The sequence below is a fragment of the Monodon monoceros genome, unplaced genomic scaffold (genome assembly GCF_005190385.1).
Source record: "Monodon monoceros isolate NGI ecotype Baffin Bay Population unplaced genomic scaffold, NGI_Narwhal_1 Super_Scaffold_5, whole genome shotgun sequence".
Classification (NCBI taxonomy): domain Eukaryota; kingdom Metazoa; phylum Chordata; class Mammalia; order Artiodactyla; family Monodontidae; genus Monodon; species Monodon monoceros.
The window spans coordinates 59028128-59046464 of record NW_021703782.1 but is presented as its reverse complement, the minus strand read 5'-3'; the positions used below and the strand labels follow the sequence as shown (position 1 = coordinate 59046464).

Genomic DNA, 18337 nt, shown 5'->3' with positions numbered 1-18337 from the left:
ACCCTGAGGGTTTCTGTTAGGTGTGAAATGTTTGTGCAACCATCTAAGAGTCATATTATTCAAAAACAGTAAATTCTGCCAAGAAACAGAGATAGTTCCAGGATTGATGTTGTGAAAGGGGGAAGTGGGGAGAAAGAGACACCATGCCCGCTTCCTTCAACACCAAAGACACAGTCCCCTCTGGGTTCTTTCTCCTTATACATTTTCCACCAAACTCCCTCTCCTTAAAGTTCAGGGAGATCCAGTAAGACTCAGCTCCTGTGGTAACCCTGAGTGTTTTCATGCTGGCTATAAATCATTAACTAGTCTTACAACCTTGGAGGGTACAGTGTGCAGGCGTGTGGGTGTATGCAGCAACACTTTTACTAGCCAAGTTGCTAAGTGTGAGTTCCTTTCTAAATATCAGAACCACCCCTCTAACCCTAACACTCACCCAGTTATTGGAGGGAAGGGAAAATCACTGAATATTTACTTTGGAAAATAGCTAAAGCTTGCTGGTGGTGTAGTGTGTGTTCCTCTGCCCTGCACATTTCAGCAACTTCAAGCTGGTGCCTGGTGGGAATCAATTTTCCAAGACTTTGGACAGTGTGGCAGTGTGAACCTCCCCGGTCATGTACATCTGCAGAAGAGAATCTAGAAGTGGAGATATACCCCAGCCACTACTAATTAAAGAAAACTTCCCCTTTCTCAGGCTGAAGAGGATACCTAGGTACCATGGATACCTAGACCCCTAGCATCCAAACTCCATAAAAGAAAAAAATGCCGCCTAACTTGTGGCAGCGTTTGTTAAACCACATACACCTTCAATGAACTCCCGTGGGCTTTAGGCGACTCACCGAACACTTGTTGGGCTTCTCCCCCGAGTGGACTCTCATGTGAATCAGCAGTTTATAGCGGGCATTGAATGGCTTGTACCTTCGAGGACAACCGGCCCAGAAACAAGTGAAGTCTTCCCCTTTGCGCTGATCTATGTGAACCTTCTCGATGTGCCGCACAAGTTCCTCCTGCTGGTCATACAAGGCGCTGCAGTCAATCCAGCGACAGCAGTGCTTGCCCCCAACGTCTTCCATCTCCCCATCCTCCTCCAGGGCGGCCTGAGGCAGGGCCAGCGGTTGGGTGTGGTGGACGAGCTCTGGGTGATGCAGGTGCGGGTGGGCGTGGTAGGGGGGCGGGGGGCCTTGGGGCGGAGGTGGCAGAGGAGGCAGAGGGGGTGCCGGGGGCAAGTCCAGAGCGCCGCCCGGGAAGTCATCCAGGCGCTCCGTCTTTAGCAGGCCCGCCGGCTGGCCGTCAGAGTCCAGCAGGCCGTGCTGCACCACCATGTTGTTGACCAGGCCGGGCTGCAGGCCGCCGTGCTCCAGTTGCTGCATGCGCTCATACTCCAGCACGCTGTCCTCGTCGTAGGCTGGAAGAGCCAGGCCACCACTGGCCACCCGCACGCCCTTCTGGCTGCTTGGCACCAAGCCTGGCTGGGGAATACAGCTGCCGCGCACCCCCAGGAAATGCCCATAGACCTCTGGTTGTGGGGACATGTTGGCCGGGGAAGACCTTGACCCGTTGATGTAGGCGACCAAGGACGTGGGCGAGGTGCGGATGATGGTATTGAAGTCTATCCCAATGCCATCAGACAACGGGGACAAGGACAGTGCTCTCTTCTTGGAGCGGGCCGAGTGGGACCTGGCCGAAGAGTGCCGGGAACTAGGGTAAGGAGAGTGGCTATTTTCCATCCCGAACAGGTAGGATGGCAATGAGTTAGAGACACTGTTGCTGGGCATGGCTGTTCCAGGAGGAAGGCTGAGGAGGTCCCCTAGATCAATGCCATTCTGAGAGCTGTGGTTGGAGGAGAGCGAAGGGAGAGCCCTGTAGCCGTGAGACCACTCTTGTTTCACGCTCAAGGCTGACTGACTTTCTGTCAGACTCAAAGTTGAGGATGCCAAAGACTCACGCGAAATAAGGGACCTGGAACAGCAGCCAGAAGGCGGGGAGAAAAAAAAAGACAAACATTTTAGCAGGATATGGATTGCCTAAGAGCTAAAAGAACATTGCATTGGCAATCCCTTAAGTATTTCCCCTAATTACATTCTCGGCTAAACACACATTCTTTGGCTAAGATAAAACCCAAGGCTTTTAGTTCCAGGTAAATAACATTTTACCAAGAAGAACAATAAAAGCTAATGCTCACTGGAATAATAAAACAAAAAGATCTACTATTATAAATAATCTTAATACTTTAAATGACAATAAATCGTCCTTGCTTTATTTTTAAATATCTTTTTTTAATACAGGGAAAAAATTAGAGACCTAGGAATAATTATTGAAGCTTGTTATGGCAAACCAAATAAACAAGTATTTATTAAGCATCTACTGTGTGCAGCACACTACAAATAGGCATCGCAGAACACAAGTCTAAACAGAGTCCCAGCCTTTGAGTGAAATCTGTTTGGTGAGGTAAACATAAACCTATGCTTAATTTGAAAAGAAAAAAATAGTAAATCCTCAAAGTCATCCAGGGGACCTAATAATAATTTCACAAGTTTATTTCACTGACATTAAGGAATTTTAAATGTTTCTATAAAAGACAGCAGTTCACACTGTAAGTACTCAGTCACAACATCAAATTGCCCCAGAAATAAAATATATATAAAATACAGCTGTAATATATATGGGAGTGACAGCCTGAAATCAAGTCATATTTGTAATTATGCATTTGGGCCGTGCAGGGTTTAATCACACCTGCTAGTTTTGGATCTTCCATGAACTGTTGTCCTTGAATCAGAGCAGATTTGGACTGAGAGCAAAGCATTTGCTTTAAGTACTTCACTTTTACAACAATTCCTCTCCTGTCCTTCTTACCCTTTACAAAACATGCCTCACATGTCACAACAGTTAGCTGAATAACAGAATGCTTTGTAATGTAGTCTGGCCACTTTAAAATTCATTTTGCTTTACTATGACATCATTGCCTTAAAAATCATTGAAGAGAAAAGCTATGCCCTTTGGATGGAAAATTTGTCACAAAGAGGCTGGACATAATTCATAATTCACTGTACTCCCAACTCAGAATAGTGTATTCTGAGTTGTAGTGTATCAGAAAAACCTGACTTCTTTATATGTACTTGCACTGGCTTTCTACAGAGATCTTTTTTCTGACAAAAAATTTAAAATAAAATATTGTATAGAATGTCTGTCTTCCCAGAATGAACCCATTTACTACTTCCAGCTGTTAAACAGCAACCTGTTGCAAAAGAACTGAGGGAAAAATAGAAGCATTCTCATCCCATCTGTTCCTCTTCTTTTCACAAAATGGAAGCCAGAAACACTGTTTCCTACAAGCATGAGAAATCAGCAAGAAAACATCTCAGCTCCAAAATGCACAGTATACGGTGGTAGATAACACCATTGTCGATGTGGTGTTTCCATCAAGTGAAGTAATGTTTACCGATGACAAACACAGCAGGAATTTACGTCCAGTTGCCCCTGACACAGATTTCTTTTCCTCTGTCCAGATCCTTATATTTGGACTGAAGTCCTTCTGCAAGCCCCAGAGTGGTTTCTGAACCGTCTGTTTTTTAATTCCCCATGGACACTTCCAATTATTTTCCCAGCATACCTGCAGCTTGTAGCTCTCCCTGCAGAGCTCAGCTGAAGGCTCCTGGTGATAGGATGTCAAGGGCCTTTTGGTCCCTTCCCCAGGGATATAACAGAATTGCTTTCTGACCCAAGTCCAATCAGTAGTCGTGTCATATATGAGGCAAAGACAACTGACTTCACTTTACACCCTGAGGTTTAGATGGTTTATATAACATTCTCAAATGGTGCATTTGCCTGGTCACTGTCATACTGGAGGATTTCAGATTTTTAAGCAGTGAATGGCAGGCAGAAAGTATTTTACCCATCTGTATATACTTTGCATTTGAAATTATATTATTTGGTTTGAGGGCTGCCTATAGTGAGTGAGACATGTTCATTTGTTCCACTGTCAAGAGATGTTTCTTATTTTTCTCAAAATACACCTAAAGTATCGTTCGATTTAAATTTGAGCATAACCCCATGCAGGCACATTCCTTAACTCCTTGGACATCTCAGTTTTCTAAGACAGTTATCGTATATTTTTCAGAAAGCAAATTCTATGTTCTATTCACTAAGGTAGTTATATGAATGGAGAACTCTCTCTTCTATCTTAAACACCTAATAAGAACAAAATTTCCAACAAATGGCCTTTGCCTAGCAGCCTACCTCCCTTCTAAGCAATTACCCCAGATCTTTTAATATTTCAAAGTTCTAATCCATGAAACCTGCCCCAAATAGCTCTCAGTAAAAGTCCTCTTTCCAGAAAAATTATATACTGTCTGTACTGAGCCTTAAACATAGCTAACTTCAAGCATCTGTGGGTGTTATCTTCCTCAATAAAATTCAAAGTCTTTCAAAAAAAGGGGTCATTTTTATCTCCGCCAGTACCCACCAGAGTGTTAAAGTTTTCCAAAAAAATATTGATTAAGGTGAGTAATCAATCAATATAATGATAACCATCATTTTTAACTTATGAAGTATTTTCCCTTTGTATTATTTCATTTAATATAGCCTGTGAAGTAAGTAAATTGGATTGTTTAAATAACCTCTGTTTTACAGAGAATAAAAGGTTCTGTGAAATTCCTCCCAGTGACACCAGAAAAAGGACCAAAACTCCTTAAAGAAGTACAAATAAAGCAGCATTTGATAGGCAGTCACCTAGCTGGATCACATACATCCTCCACTGTTTTCCCCACAACATACCCCACATGTGGTCCATGCTGCTCTGCTTGATTAAAAGACCTGGTGTACGAGGCTTAAAGTCACACGAGCTACAACTGGAGCACACATTTTCTGTTCTCCTTCTGAAACAATATGCTGAATGACTGTGAAAGATTGCAAAAAACTCTTGCCTATAATCCCTGCTGCTACCCACACCAAGCCTATGGGAAAGAAAGTGACAAAGAGCTGTGGTTCTATCACCATACTTAGAGAAATCTCCATTTCCATATGTTCATCTAATCCTAAGCATATTATCTCTGGTGACTGGTTAATTTGAAGCTATATGTGAAAGAAAGATAACTCAAACAAAATAAAAGCAATATGAAAAACTCAGAAACCAACAGTGAAACAGGTTAGGGTAGCTGGTGAAGCAAGAGCTCAGTAACTCTCATGGGGCCGTAAGAGGTGTAATAACCAAGCTGAACCGCTTGGTTCAATGCCAAGCTCAAAAGAAATACTAACGTATATATGACAAGGAATTCCTCAAAATGATGCTTAAAAGAATGACTACATATATATGTGTACATATATATGCATATATGTCATGAAAAAGAGATGGGCAACAAGAGTTACAGAATTGATCCAATGAAGTATTACTTATAATAATGAAATAAAGGGAAACAAATGCCCAGTAATAAGATACTGATAAAAATTATAGTTTTATTTATATACTTTTTAATAAAATGGAATCTTGGGCAGGAAGAAGTCATTATATGATGCTAAATATATTTTTACCACAAAAGATTATTACAAAGGAAAGTGTTTATATTAACGAAAAAAGTAAATATAATACTATGTAGATCATTATAGATCAATTTGATGGAAAGGGAAACCTATGCTTATGATGTATATGTTTGCCTACAGCTAGAAGGATATATGTCAAAATTCCACCCATGGTTGCCTGTGAGTGGTAGGATTCGGGATGACTATCATATACTGTCTTGTGCTTGTCCATATTTTCCACATTTTCTACAATGAGTAAGAATTACATAGATAATCAGGAAAAAACAATAAATTTTACAACTTTTTATAGGGTGGCCATCACTCAGACTGAACAGTTATGTCCCCATCCAGCTCCCCACCCCCCCACCCCCTCCCCCCCAGGCATTCCCCCAATACACAAAGCTGATTCTCTCTCCATCTTCTCTTCATCTCTAGATAGCAAAATGCCTTCAAGTTGAACTGTTGCCTCCTGTCCTATCTCTCCTCTTATGGAACACACAAACCAATTTAAGTATCACAAATAAATGTGACCTTTCCAAATTGCTAAAAGTAAATTCGATATTTCACCAAGCCAGTTCCCAACTCCTGTTTCTTTGCTCATCCTACAAAAATTATTTCCATAGAAGGACTCACAGAATACATAATCAAAACATATATATCAGTGCATCTCTAAGATGTTATCTTTTAAGGATAAAAATTTATGCTAAGGAATCAAATATGCCAGAAAACACTGAGATAATGACCCTTCCCTGCCCGACCCATGAAAGGGACTGCACTAGATACATGCATGGCTGGAGCAGCCTGTGCCCTGCCTACCTTCAGTTTCTCCATTAATTATGACTCTCTGCCTTCAAGGCATGGGCTGGACTTGCCACAGACAGGAAGCTGAAGGCTTCCCAATGACATCTACCCCACGAGTACAGTTAATTTTACATGCAATACTCAGCAAGTCTGAAGAGTCCCTCAAGGCATAATCATCAATAGGAAAATGACAGGAGCAGCTTCCCATCACAAAAAAAATCTCAGGTGAAAAACAAGTTTCCATCTCATGAAAAAATTGGCATAAAAAATGATCCAGGAACTGTGATTTCAGAGTCTCAAATAGCAGCTAGGAGGACAGTGCAGAGACACAAGAAGGGGAAAGGGGGATAAGAGGAAAAGAAAAAGGAAGGGGAGGAACAAGAGGAAGAAACCCAGAACTACAAGGCATCTCAGCAGATTCCAGTCCCCCAAGAAGAGGAACAGAGGTCCACAGAAGAGAGGTCCAATTCCTTCGCAAAATCACAGTTACAACAGATCCGGGACTGAGGCAAAAACTTTGGATTGTATTTCTCCAAGAAGACTACTTACAGAAGATGAAATAATTCATTTCAAACATAGAAATAGACCTTATACTTTGTACAGTAGTTTGGTTTTATGTCCCCTGTAATATCGACCTTAAGAGATATAAAAATTTGTTTGAGAAGGTAATTTCCCTATTCAATTATCTCCCATGGAGATAGATGTATAGCATTTATTGGACCTACTTATTCCAGCACCTAATCAGACATTGTGTTGAAATGTTATGGAACTCACACACGAAAGTATGTCTTCCTAGACGCATCATAAAGTCTTGAAATTCATGATTTCTATCTTTACTTTTTCAACTATCTCCCTAAACTTCAACTATTACATTATGCAGGACCATAAATATTTAAGATACTTGGTTAGATGGGTGAATGTATGGCTGGACAGACAAAACAACTGGAAAGCAGCCTTAGGATGCTGCAACTCATAACACTGAAAAACGAGCAGCTAAGATGGATGCGCATGGAACATCTTTATCTTTCTAGGCCATGATATGACCTGCTTCACCAGGAATCAACAGATTAACACACTGGTATTTAGTCACAGAGGCCCCAAAATCTCAAAGTGCGCCTTAATTTCACTCACACTGTAAGCCAGCAGGTATTAAACCATTCTTCCCAATTAAGATGATATTATGGCACACACAGTTTTTATACACATTCCCCTACAAAGCTCAAATTAAAAGAGCTGCTTGAGTGTGTGTGTGTGTGTGTGTGTGTGTGTGTGTGTGTGTGTGTGTTCTGTGGGCATGCATTCAGTAAGGAAAGGAAAAACAGTCATGGGTGTGATTATACCATAAGAAGGGGAAAAAAAAAAGTAACTTGAGACCTGGTATCTGAAGGAGGTATATTCAGGTTGGCTGCATTCATTGCCCTCTGTAAGCTAGGACTGATCTGGTTGCATGCTGTAGAGACCTGGCTTGCTGGTGGTGAAATGGGTCCCAGTCGCTGAACCATCATGGGACTGCTGGTGACCACTAGATTGTTGCAGCTGCCTTTTCCAATGGACTTGCACTGAGGCCCAAAGCCAAGAGCCCCTAAAAACAAACGAATCAGGTTAGCTTTCATGTCCCTTATATCAGAAATCAGTAAATACACATATGTGCACACTTATATCAGGACTCATCTTTAGAGACAGTCCTTGGATCACCTTTTTTTTTTTTTTTTCAGTATTAGTGATAGAAAAAAGCTTTCTCTAATTCCGATGAAAAATCCATAATGCTACAATAGAAACCCTTCTATAATCACCACTCATACAAAATATGCTTACATTTTGCTTCTTCTATATAGAAGTGTCCAGTTATATTAAGAATCATATTTTATCATCTCTTTACCTAAAGGGTTAAGGTGGTAAGTAGATGGGATTACTTGTATCAAACCATGTTTTTTCTAGAATAGCTAATATCTTGAATGACCCAGCAAGGAAAGTTGACACTCCTGAAAAAAACTTGTTTAACTGGTTCATTTCATTCCAAGTCTGGTCTTCCAAAATGCCTCTTTAAAAGGATATAGACTGGCTGTGTCTCTCCAATCTTTATTTTTCCTCTTCATCCTAATATATTTTCATTGGACATACACCCAATTTTTTAAAAATCAAGATGAGAGAACCCTAAACAAAACATTCATTCTAAAAGTAGCATGTTAACCAAATTTGACATAAATTTTTCATTTCATTAGTAACAATCTTCGAACGTAGTAAAATTTGGTACATATCCCAGAAGGGAAAGGAAAAAAAAGAAACCATCAAGAATCTGTGCCATTACAGAAACGTGAAGAGCAAAGAGGAGAAAGGTAAACACTGCCATGACTCATTTATAAAAAATAATAATAGTGGTTGAATCATTCTAGACATTCTTTTTGCATGGATATACTTTTTCAAACAGTTTTTGCAAACTACCTGGTCCAGTCTCAGTTCCCATTTCAAATAAATCAAAATAAATATGATCTCAGGTTTTTCTGGCAAATTGGCTCTAAAATTTTCTCACCAAATTCCCCATCTTGCTCGTTGATATATTTGGGATCAAAGTAGAAGAAAAGCATCACGGTAACTTTCCTTAGCCCTAAGGAGTATAATTTTTTATTTTGTCTTCTCAAAAATTAGGTTAATAGCCAAAAAAATGACTTCTTCATTCTAACATTCTATTCCAAAAGCCCACAAACTAAGGATAAACAAGACCTTAGAGTAATCACCAATGCTCTCATCAATGAAACCACATCTCCAAAGTGCTAGGAGAGTCACAGCATCTTTAGCTAGCAGGAAGCCTTCTCTAGTCCAGCCCTCTGGGAAACTAAAATCAAATGGTAACTGACTTGTGTCAGTAAATCACACAGGGATTTACTGACAGAGCAGAAACGGAGTCTACAAGAGTGTATTTTCATGGCACCTGTGTCCTTAAGTTTAGGTGCTGGATGCTTAGTTTCTTCCTTGGATACTTTCCAAGATCCAAGAAAGGTCCAAAAGAAATTTCTGTCTGATTTTTTTTTCAGATACACAAACCGGAACCTTCCCCTCTCCCTGCAGCTTCTATCTGATGCATCTTCTTGTGCCTTGAAAGATCAGTTATAGATGATAGTCTCTCTGTTTTCATAACTCATATAACACTGTACCATCAGGGCTTCATCTTGACACTAAAAGTAGTGGGTACATTTTTGTGCAATGATCATAGACTTAATATCTTTATAAATTCCAACAAGCTACATGTGATTTGCTTTTCAAACCCCCTTTTTACCTTGGATAAAGGCAGTGTAATGGTTCATACCCTAGCCCAGTATATAAGACACTTGAATCCTATCCCCAGGTTCTATCCCTACCAGCCACTGCTACTAAAAGCAACATTAGATGTCAGGTATTCTGTCAAATTCAGTGTCACATATTCATCTAAGGAACTCATTTGTTTCATGCCTGTTTCCTTCACCATAAAATGGTATTAATATCTACCTCTAAAACAAAGACATATTAGCAGCTAGAACAGCACACCCAACAAATACTACTTGGTGTCAAAGCATACTAATACATTATTTCATCAAATCTTAGATGCCATATATTATGTCATACCATTATTTTATATACCAGTAAGAACAATAAACTAGTACATGGTGTTAATATTTCAGAGATAATCCGATGTGAAAATAATGCACACCTTAGCATAGATAAATACCAATAAGATTGCTGAAAAAATTATTTTAGCCCTTTTCTTGTTCCTGCTTTTCTCTCTGCTTGGCACAGCCTTACTCTAACTTGTCTACCTAGGAGCACCTCTGTCTTCAAGGTCTTGATTCAAAGGTCATCTTCTCTGTGACTTCCTCTCCCCCACTGCCAACTGGGCAAATCTGACCAATTCTTCTTTTCGTTCCCCCACAGTCTTTCGTAACACATTTGCCTCAGCACCTTCAGGGAACGGAAATGTTTACATGCCTGTCATCCGTTTATACTTCATTGCTTTTTAAAGACAAAGCTCTTGTCTGAGATATCGCTGCTTCCTCAGCACCTAGCCCAGGGCCTATACAGTACACAATAAAGTCTGTCAATGAAGCTAAGAATGAATGAATGAAAATAAAAGATAGTTATACATGATATTAAATACACATTATTTCCACTGAAGCCCTCCTGGTCTTCTTGTCTAAAACAGTGCCATTTTTCAAAAACAGACTCAAACTAAGTCAATCCTTTGATGTTTCTCCACAGTGTGGCTAACTAGGTCTGAATGGAAGATGAAGCTGCGGGAGTAGTAACTATAAATCTATCTCCCTGGACTAGAATTTTACACTGGTCAAGGCTGCCCTTGTAACCCTATACCCTGGATCCTCACATTCACAGTATTTTCTCCGTCTGTAATAAAGAAACATTAATCTTCCCCTCCCCAGTGTCTCCATCATTTTCACTATAACACCTTCTACTCCCAAATTCACTGGTCAACTTGAGCCTCATCTAACCATAGAGGAGTGACAGCTTCTGACTATCACATACGTTTAGCACGAAGCTATACGGTAAATTTCTTGGGAACACTTTATGTTTGTGGAGCAGCTGTAAGAATGTTCTGTAAAATGGCATCATCACTCTCACACAGGGAGGCAAATAACAGTCTGACCAAGAACCACTGTGCTTAATGCAACCATCTAACTCCAATTTTTTTTCATAATGCCAGACAGAATGAACACCTCCAGACTGCTCAGAATTGTGTAATGCATTGTAGTATGGGCTCTGGAGACAGCCTGCTTGGGAACCCCCAACCCAGGCTGGTTGTGTGACTTGGGCAAATTACTTAAATGTTTGTGTTTATCTCTATGTGTTCTCATCTGTAAAATGGGAATAAAAGTAACACCACTTTATAAGGTGTTATTGTGCATCTAGTATTAATTACACACGTAAAGGACTTCACATGTTGCCTAGGGCATAGTAGGTACTTGATAGATGTTAGCTGCAATTTTTGTTGTAGTTGTTGTTATTATTGTTCATGCCTGTCATCGCTTTTTTTTTTTTTTGCTACATTCTCTTTCTTGAAGTAAGAAGAAAACAGTTCTTTATAATTCCTTGCACAAAACAAGATACAAGTAAATGATACTATTTAATTCTCTACCCATTTCTTTCTGCTTTGAGCCTGGAGCCAACTTTTTTAAAACCAGGTGTCATCACAGATAGAAGAAAAGTTTTCAGCTGGCCAAGTCTGAACATTCCTTGGCTTGTCATGCCCTGAAAACAAACCGTACAACTTTTCTGACTACCAGATGTGCCAACTACTTGTATGCTGGTTTTCATTTTGCTTATTTTTAGAGACTGTACAGTGTTTCTTAAAAATGTGTTTACTGCTCAAATAAGGATTCGAGTGGATGGCATTCTGAGTACTACATACATTCTAGCCAAAATCACTGCATGCTGGTGGGGAGCGCAAACGTTTTGCATTTCCTGAACTGAGAGGTCATCTTAGCAGGGGCATGTTTTTAATTAACATCTTCATTAGTTGAAAGAGTTCTCTTGAAGTCAAATAGTTGACTATGTTGCAATTACCCCTGCTGAGGCTGCAACTTTCAGAATGATTTATGTTTATCCACTGGTTCCTCTAAAAATGACAGAGATATGGGGGAACAGAAATAGCATATATATATATATATATATATGGGAGGGGGGTAGGGAGAAGTAATCAACTTTTTTTTATTGTATTGTTCATCAACTGACACTAATCAAATGCCAACCATGAACTGGGCAGTCCTTGGAGACAATGGTGAGCAAGATAGACAGAGTCCCACCCCCCCACAGAGCCCACAGTCTGCCCATGAAGAGGAATACCAAAGCAACCATTATATAAAAGAGATCCCTGCTCCTAGGTTGGGTCATATGAAATGTCTTTCTTTACAGGTCAAACATGATCAAATAAGAGCAGTTTCTATATAGTTCAACCTAACACATATGCAGAGTGTTTTGGAAACAGAAATAACGCATATCAGGATTTGAGTTCTGTCTCACCCACCCACTGGCTGTGCAACACTGAGCAAGGTCCTTAAAAGTCTCTGTGCATCAGTATCCTGTCTCTAAAATCACGACAGTTAATAGTACCTAATACAGGGTTGTTATGAGGATTGAAAGGGTTAGTATATATTATTATATGCTTTACCATCTCTAAGGATCAGGGTTTTCTTCCCAATCTTTCATTTTAAAACATTTCAAACCTACAGAATAGTTGTAAGTAGTACATGAATCCTCTTTATTTAATTTATCAATTGATAAATTCCATCTGTTGATCTATCTATTCATCTATCCATCTCTGTATATATAAGATTATTGTTTTAATTATCATTAATTTGTTGAACTATTTAATAATAAGCCATAGATTTTATGCCCTTCACGCCTAAATACATAATCATAACACAATCATCAAATTCAAGACATTTAGCAATGATATAGTACCAGTACATAATACACAATTTATAGTCAAATATTACTAATTATCCCAATAACACCCTTTAGAGCAACTGTTTTCGAATCCAGGATCATGCATTTCAAGGAAAGGTTTTGCTGAGATGGAACTTCAAGAATGGAATAGTAAATCAATGGACACCCAGGCACTGAAGGTTGATGGAAAAGTAGAAAATCAGAGAAAGAAAAGAAGTGAGAGGTAACAGCACACAGCACAATAGTTAAAAGCATGGATTTGTACCCTAGCTCCACCACTGAATGGCCACGGGACCTTGGGCAAATTACTCAAGCTTTCTGTACCTCAGTGTTCTGATCTCTAAAATCGGGTTAATACTAGTACTTACATCATTGAGTTGTTCTGAGGATTAAATGATCTAATATGTGTAATATATTTAGGGCCTGGCACTTAATAAATACATTATAAACTCATTTCTGGTACCTTTCTGATATTTCTAGCACCTCTTTTCCTGAGTGACCAAGGATGGCATGCTGATACCTCCTGACCCAAGGTCTTCCACTCAACACACAGTAGACTTATCCTCCCATCGATGGACTCCAGACTTCAGGCCTTTCCTCACTCCCATCTTATCTTACTCTTAGACTCTCCCCAGCTTTCATTCATATTCCTCCTTAGAACTAGAAATAAGATATTCTTGCATACTAGACATACTAGGCTTGCTATACAGTGTTTTGTCAAATTTGTAATGTTTTACTGCTGAAATACAGTAGTGACAACCATGAATACATGTGACTGTGTAGTGTGTTACTCTGAAATACAGTTAAGGCAGGGGTAGATGACTAAGAACACCAAAGGATGAGAATCAGAATGAAATAGCTGGCTTCCTTATTCAGGGGCAAAGCATTTAAATTCCGTGCATGTTACAAATGCTCGAAACTGCACAAAACTTATGAGAGGTAAGGACTACTGAGTAGAGCATCCTGCCTCCATGGAGCTTACATCTCCGTAGAGATTAGATGCACTCATCTAGGAACAATCAGATAATGATACTAGACTGTACAGAATAAAGCATGAGACTGAATCATAGAGACAGGAGTTCAGAAAAGGTGGAAATCACTGTTTACCAGATAATTCACTGAAGAAGAACAATTTTAACCAAAAAGGCATTTCCCAAAGGTCTTCAGGAAGTCCAAAGGCGTTCGGTGATAACAAATAAGGTGGGGTCATGGAGAGATCCATAGTCAAATAGCTTTGGGAAACTCTAATATAACAAAGTTAAACATATCTCTTTACTACAGGTCTTCTCAGAGCCTTTAAAAATTGCAAATGCTGATAATAAACCTCCCAGAGGAGCAAATAATATGCAAAATATATTTGTTTAGGGTACTTTTTTCCCCCTATGACTCAACCAAGACTCGCATACTAAAGAACACTCTTTAGAAAACAATGAGGTAAAACATGAAGGAAAAACGAGCACACGAATGGGAAGGAAATAGTAAGGTGTGGACACGGAAACAGAAGGGAGGAGGCGTGGTATGTGCTAGGGAAATGAAGAGAAGTCAGGGTTGCCTGCATGAGGGGGCTTGACCAGAAAAAAGGGAGAAGGCAGACTTAGAGGACTTGTTTAATCAGCCTGGTGGGCCTGATTTAACAACTGGACATTATGTATTCACCAGTGGCTCCAAACCTGGCTGCACATTAGGGTCACCAGGAAAGCTTTCCAAAAATGCAAATTCATAGGCTTCACTTCAAACCAACTAAGCCAGATGATGCTGGTGTAACTGGCCTGCTGACATGCACCTGGGACCCTGTGCTATAGATAGTGGTGCATCCCACTAGAAGCCAAGTTCACCCAAGATTAATCTGGTGGAGATGGGGAGAAAGGATGGAGGAGTACATGAACCAGAAGCTGGACAAACAATGAGGAGAAGCCCATGTGGTAGTAAATGACAGTGTAAGAAGGCAACGGTTAGGGAAGCAAGTTAAGAGTAATTTATGGATTATATAACTGGTTGATAAAGATTTAGAAGATCAAGTTTAAAAAGGAGGAGGAGGTCATATAAAGGCTATTTTTGTAACTCCAATCTGAAATTAATTACGTGATCCCAGATAATAAATAGATTAAATCCTAACCCAGATTAATGAAGATTCCCACGAATTGGGCAATCTCCCACCACTCTGCCCTCAGGAAACCTACCAAGTTTATCCCAGAAACAATATAACTTTCACACTAACACTCTTCTAACCTTAGTCAGTATTCAGGAATGTTGGCCACAAAGTATGGAATCAACAGCATTACTCATTTTTATTTTATCCCTGCATTAAATGGAATCGTATTTATACTCCAAGAGATTAAAAAATATCATATTCCTTTCTGAACCACTCAGTGCCCTGGATTCCTGGACATGAAGTCTCAGTCTTGCTCCCCACCACTGGGCACTCCTGATAACTATTAAGAACACATAGCTCCAAACCACCTCATAAAGATGTAAAGATATATTAAACAGCATTCCCAAAGTTTATATTCTAAAGTCCCATCAGTCAGCTATTGTACATCAATTATCAACTAATTAGTACAGAGTGCTTATGCTGACCCTTCTGTTCTCTCTTGTAATGATTTGCCAAGTTAACTGAAAGCTGCTTTGCTCCATTGAGACTCTTAGTATAGCAAGAGTGTTAAATAAAGTTCACCAACAATTAGCCTAGAAAACCAAAGAGGAAATGTAAGCACATCTTACTGCTTTTCCCTGGACAAATTTTCTAACAATCCCATGAGAAGAGAGTGGATATATTTGTTAAACAAGCAAACCATTACTCTGAAAAACTGAAATACCAGTACTGGCATAGTTCAGTAATTCTGTCTCACTGATCAGGTATTCCTTTATTGTGCCCCTGCTCTGTGCTATAGTATATACTCTAGGGAGTGTAGATACACAGATGGGTTAAACAATTCTTGCTTACCATCTAATTTAGTAGGCTTACATCAAGGCTTACACATGGGATTAATCTGTGAAAATATATGAATTCAAGGTGAAATTATACTTACTCTATAAAAATAGGACTTGCACAAATATAAGAAAGGATGAGAAAAAAAAAGGAGGAAGGAAGCATACTTAATGGGAGAAAACTACCTGAGTTTCCCAAAGCCCATGAACAGGTCACATTTATTAAGCACCACCTGTGAGCTTGGTGCTGTGCTGTACTAATGGAGTCCTAGGCCATTGGGTTTTCCCCTAAAGAGCTTCCGACCAGATGGAAAGAGTTTTAATCAACACATGAAAAAATTAGGAAACACCCAATCTCTTTCTTAATTCAATACAAGATTCTTTAAAATTTATAGTGTTTTACAATTTTCAAAAGTTTCACACACATAATTTCATATAATCTCATAACAACCTTATTTCCCCTACCCCTATATTGCCCCCCCCTTCCCACTGGTAACCACTAGCTTGTTCTCTATATCTGTAAGCCTGCTTCTTTTTTGTTTTATTCACTAGTTTGTTGTATTTTTACATTCCACATATAAGTGATATCATACAATATTTGTCTTTCTCTGTCTCACTTATTTCATTTAGCATAATGCCCCCCAAGTCCATTCACATTGCTGCAAATGGCAAAATTTCATTCTTTTTTATGGCTGAGTAATATTCCATTGTGTGTGTGTGTCCGTGTGTCTGTGTGCACCATATCTTCTTTACCCATTCACCTGATGATAGACACTTAGGTTGCTTCCATACCTTGGCAGTTGTAAATAGTGCTGCTGTGAACACTGGGGTGCATATATCTTTTCAAATAAGTGTTTTTGGGGTTTTTTTGAATATATACCCAGGAGTGGAATTGCTGGGTCATATGGTAGTTCTATTTTTAGTTTTTTGGGGAAACTCCATACTGTTTTCCACAGTGGCTGCCCCAATTTGCAGTGTAGGAGGGTTCCCTTTTCTCCATATCCTCGCCAACATTTGTTATTTGTGTTCTTTTTGAAGATGGCCATTCTGACAGGAGGAAACACCCAATCTTAAACTGAGTTGCCATATGCTGAGCAAAGAGATAGATCAAACAAGAAAAAGATCTGTTAAACTGGAGGAGGCTTGGTGGAGGAGGTGAAACCTGATCTGAGCCTTTTAATGGCCAGAGGGCAGAGGACGGTACAAAAAGGGGGTTTGCCAAAGTGAAGTGAGGAACTGTACTATGAAGGCATACGGAGGCAGCATGGGGAAGTGGTAAAGGATGGAGATGCTAGAGCCAAAATGGCTTCACTTACCAGCTCTGTGACCTTGGGCAAGTTCCTTAACCTCTCTGTGCCTCTGTTTCCTCACCTAGAAAATGGGGATGATCATTGTATCTACCTTCATAAGGCTGTTTGGAGAACTAATAGGTCAAAATATGTAAGCACTTAGAATAGTGTCCAGCACACAGTAAGTACTCTATAAGCCTTAGGTATTCATGCTCTTATTAAAGCATTCTTAGATTACACAGGCCGTCTAAGGCTAGGCCCTCCAAAAGAACTATAGTAGGCTTTTAAGCATGAGTGTGACGTGATGAGGGACTATGAAGAAGACAATTTCACTATTTTCAGCACATAAGAAAGCAGAGCAAGGTAGGAAGATGTTGCTTTGAGCTCAGGATGCAGTGACAAGGCCTGGACCAGGTTGAGCAGAGGTGAATAAAAGGGACAGAGTAACCCCAAATTATCTTATGAAGAAAAAAAATAAGAGGGTTGTTGAAGGGACTGTAAGAAGTACTAGATTCCAGACCCTTCTCCATAAATTAACATTGTGTTTTCCCTAAGCTGCTTTTCCCCTCTAGGTCAACTAAAAACAGAGACTGGAAGAGAAATGGCAAAGCTGCCCACTGGAAAGACCTCTCATTGTATGGAACAATGACTGGGACCCCTGTCAGAGAGGAGGTGCTCAACAAATACTTGTTGGGTGAATGAATAAAGAATATGACTTCTAAGGCAAATATAGTTCAAGGACACAAATAAAATTGAGAAGTTCCCTCTTAAGTGTGAGTTGTGATATATGAGAAAGAAAGACAGAGATCCCTGGTGAACACAACTGTTGATACGTCCTTATCTCTAAGTTCCTGAACAGCTGGAAATATTATTAGTTTGCTGCATCTCTCCTTACTCCCTGCACATACACATGACTTGACACGAAGGGAGAGTAGTCTAAGGCAGTCAATGCAAATCAATGGAACTTTTTTTTAGGACCTAAGAGCTGGTTCCAAGGGAAAATCCCATTCGATCCTTCATGACAGAGATAACTTCTTAGTATCTAAAAGTCACAACTTAAACAGCCATCACTAAAAGCTACTAAGCTAACTTGTTTTCCACCAAACAGTAATTCTGCAGAACTGTCCAAAGAGGTACATACATATCATAATTTTTTTCTGTTACATATTCTACACAGGCTTGCAAGTTCTGATGAGATGCCCAGAAGCATCCGACCCAAAGAAATGGCAGTTACGGAGATTACATTCTCTTATACTAAAAATCAAGTCACCCATATTTCTAAGAACCAGAAAATGCCCGGCTTCCTGCATCCAGAAGTCACACAGGTTGTTCAACTGTCTCATCAACCAGATATCTTTTGCTTCTAGGCTTTAGAT

General features: G+C 39.7%; 1 protein-coding gene across 9 annotated transcripts in view; it reads right to left on the bottom strand.

The window, feature by feature from the left end:
- Positions 1-18337, bottom strand: part of GLIS3 (GLIS family zinc finger 3) — a 662455-nt gene that overhangs the window by 326907 nt on the left and 317211 nt on the right. For all 9 annotated transcript variants that reach the window (XM_029201554.1, XM_029201560.1, XM_029201553.1 and 6 more), the window contains 2 exons: positions 7687-7894; positions 837-1956 (listed from right to left, as the gene is read on the bottom strand). In XM_029201554.1, the coding sequence (XP_029057387.1) occupies positions 837-1956; positions 7687-7894 (1328 nt within the window). The remainder of the gene's footprint in view (positions 1-836; positions 1957-7686; positions 7895-18337) is intronic.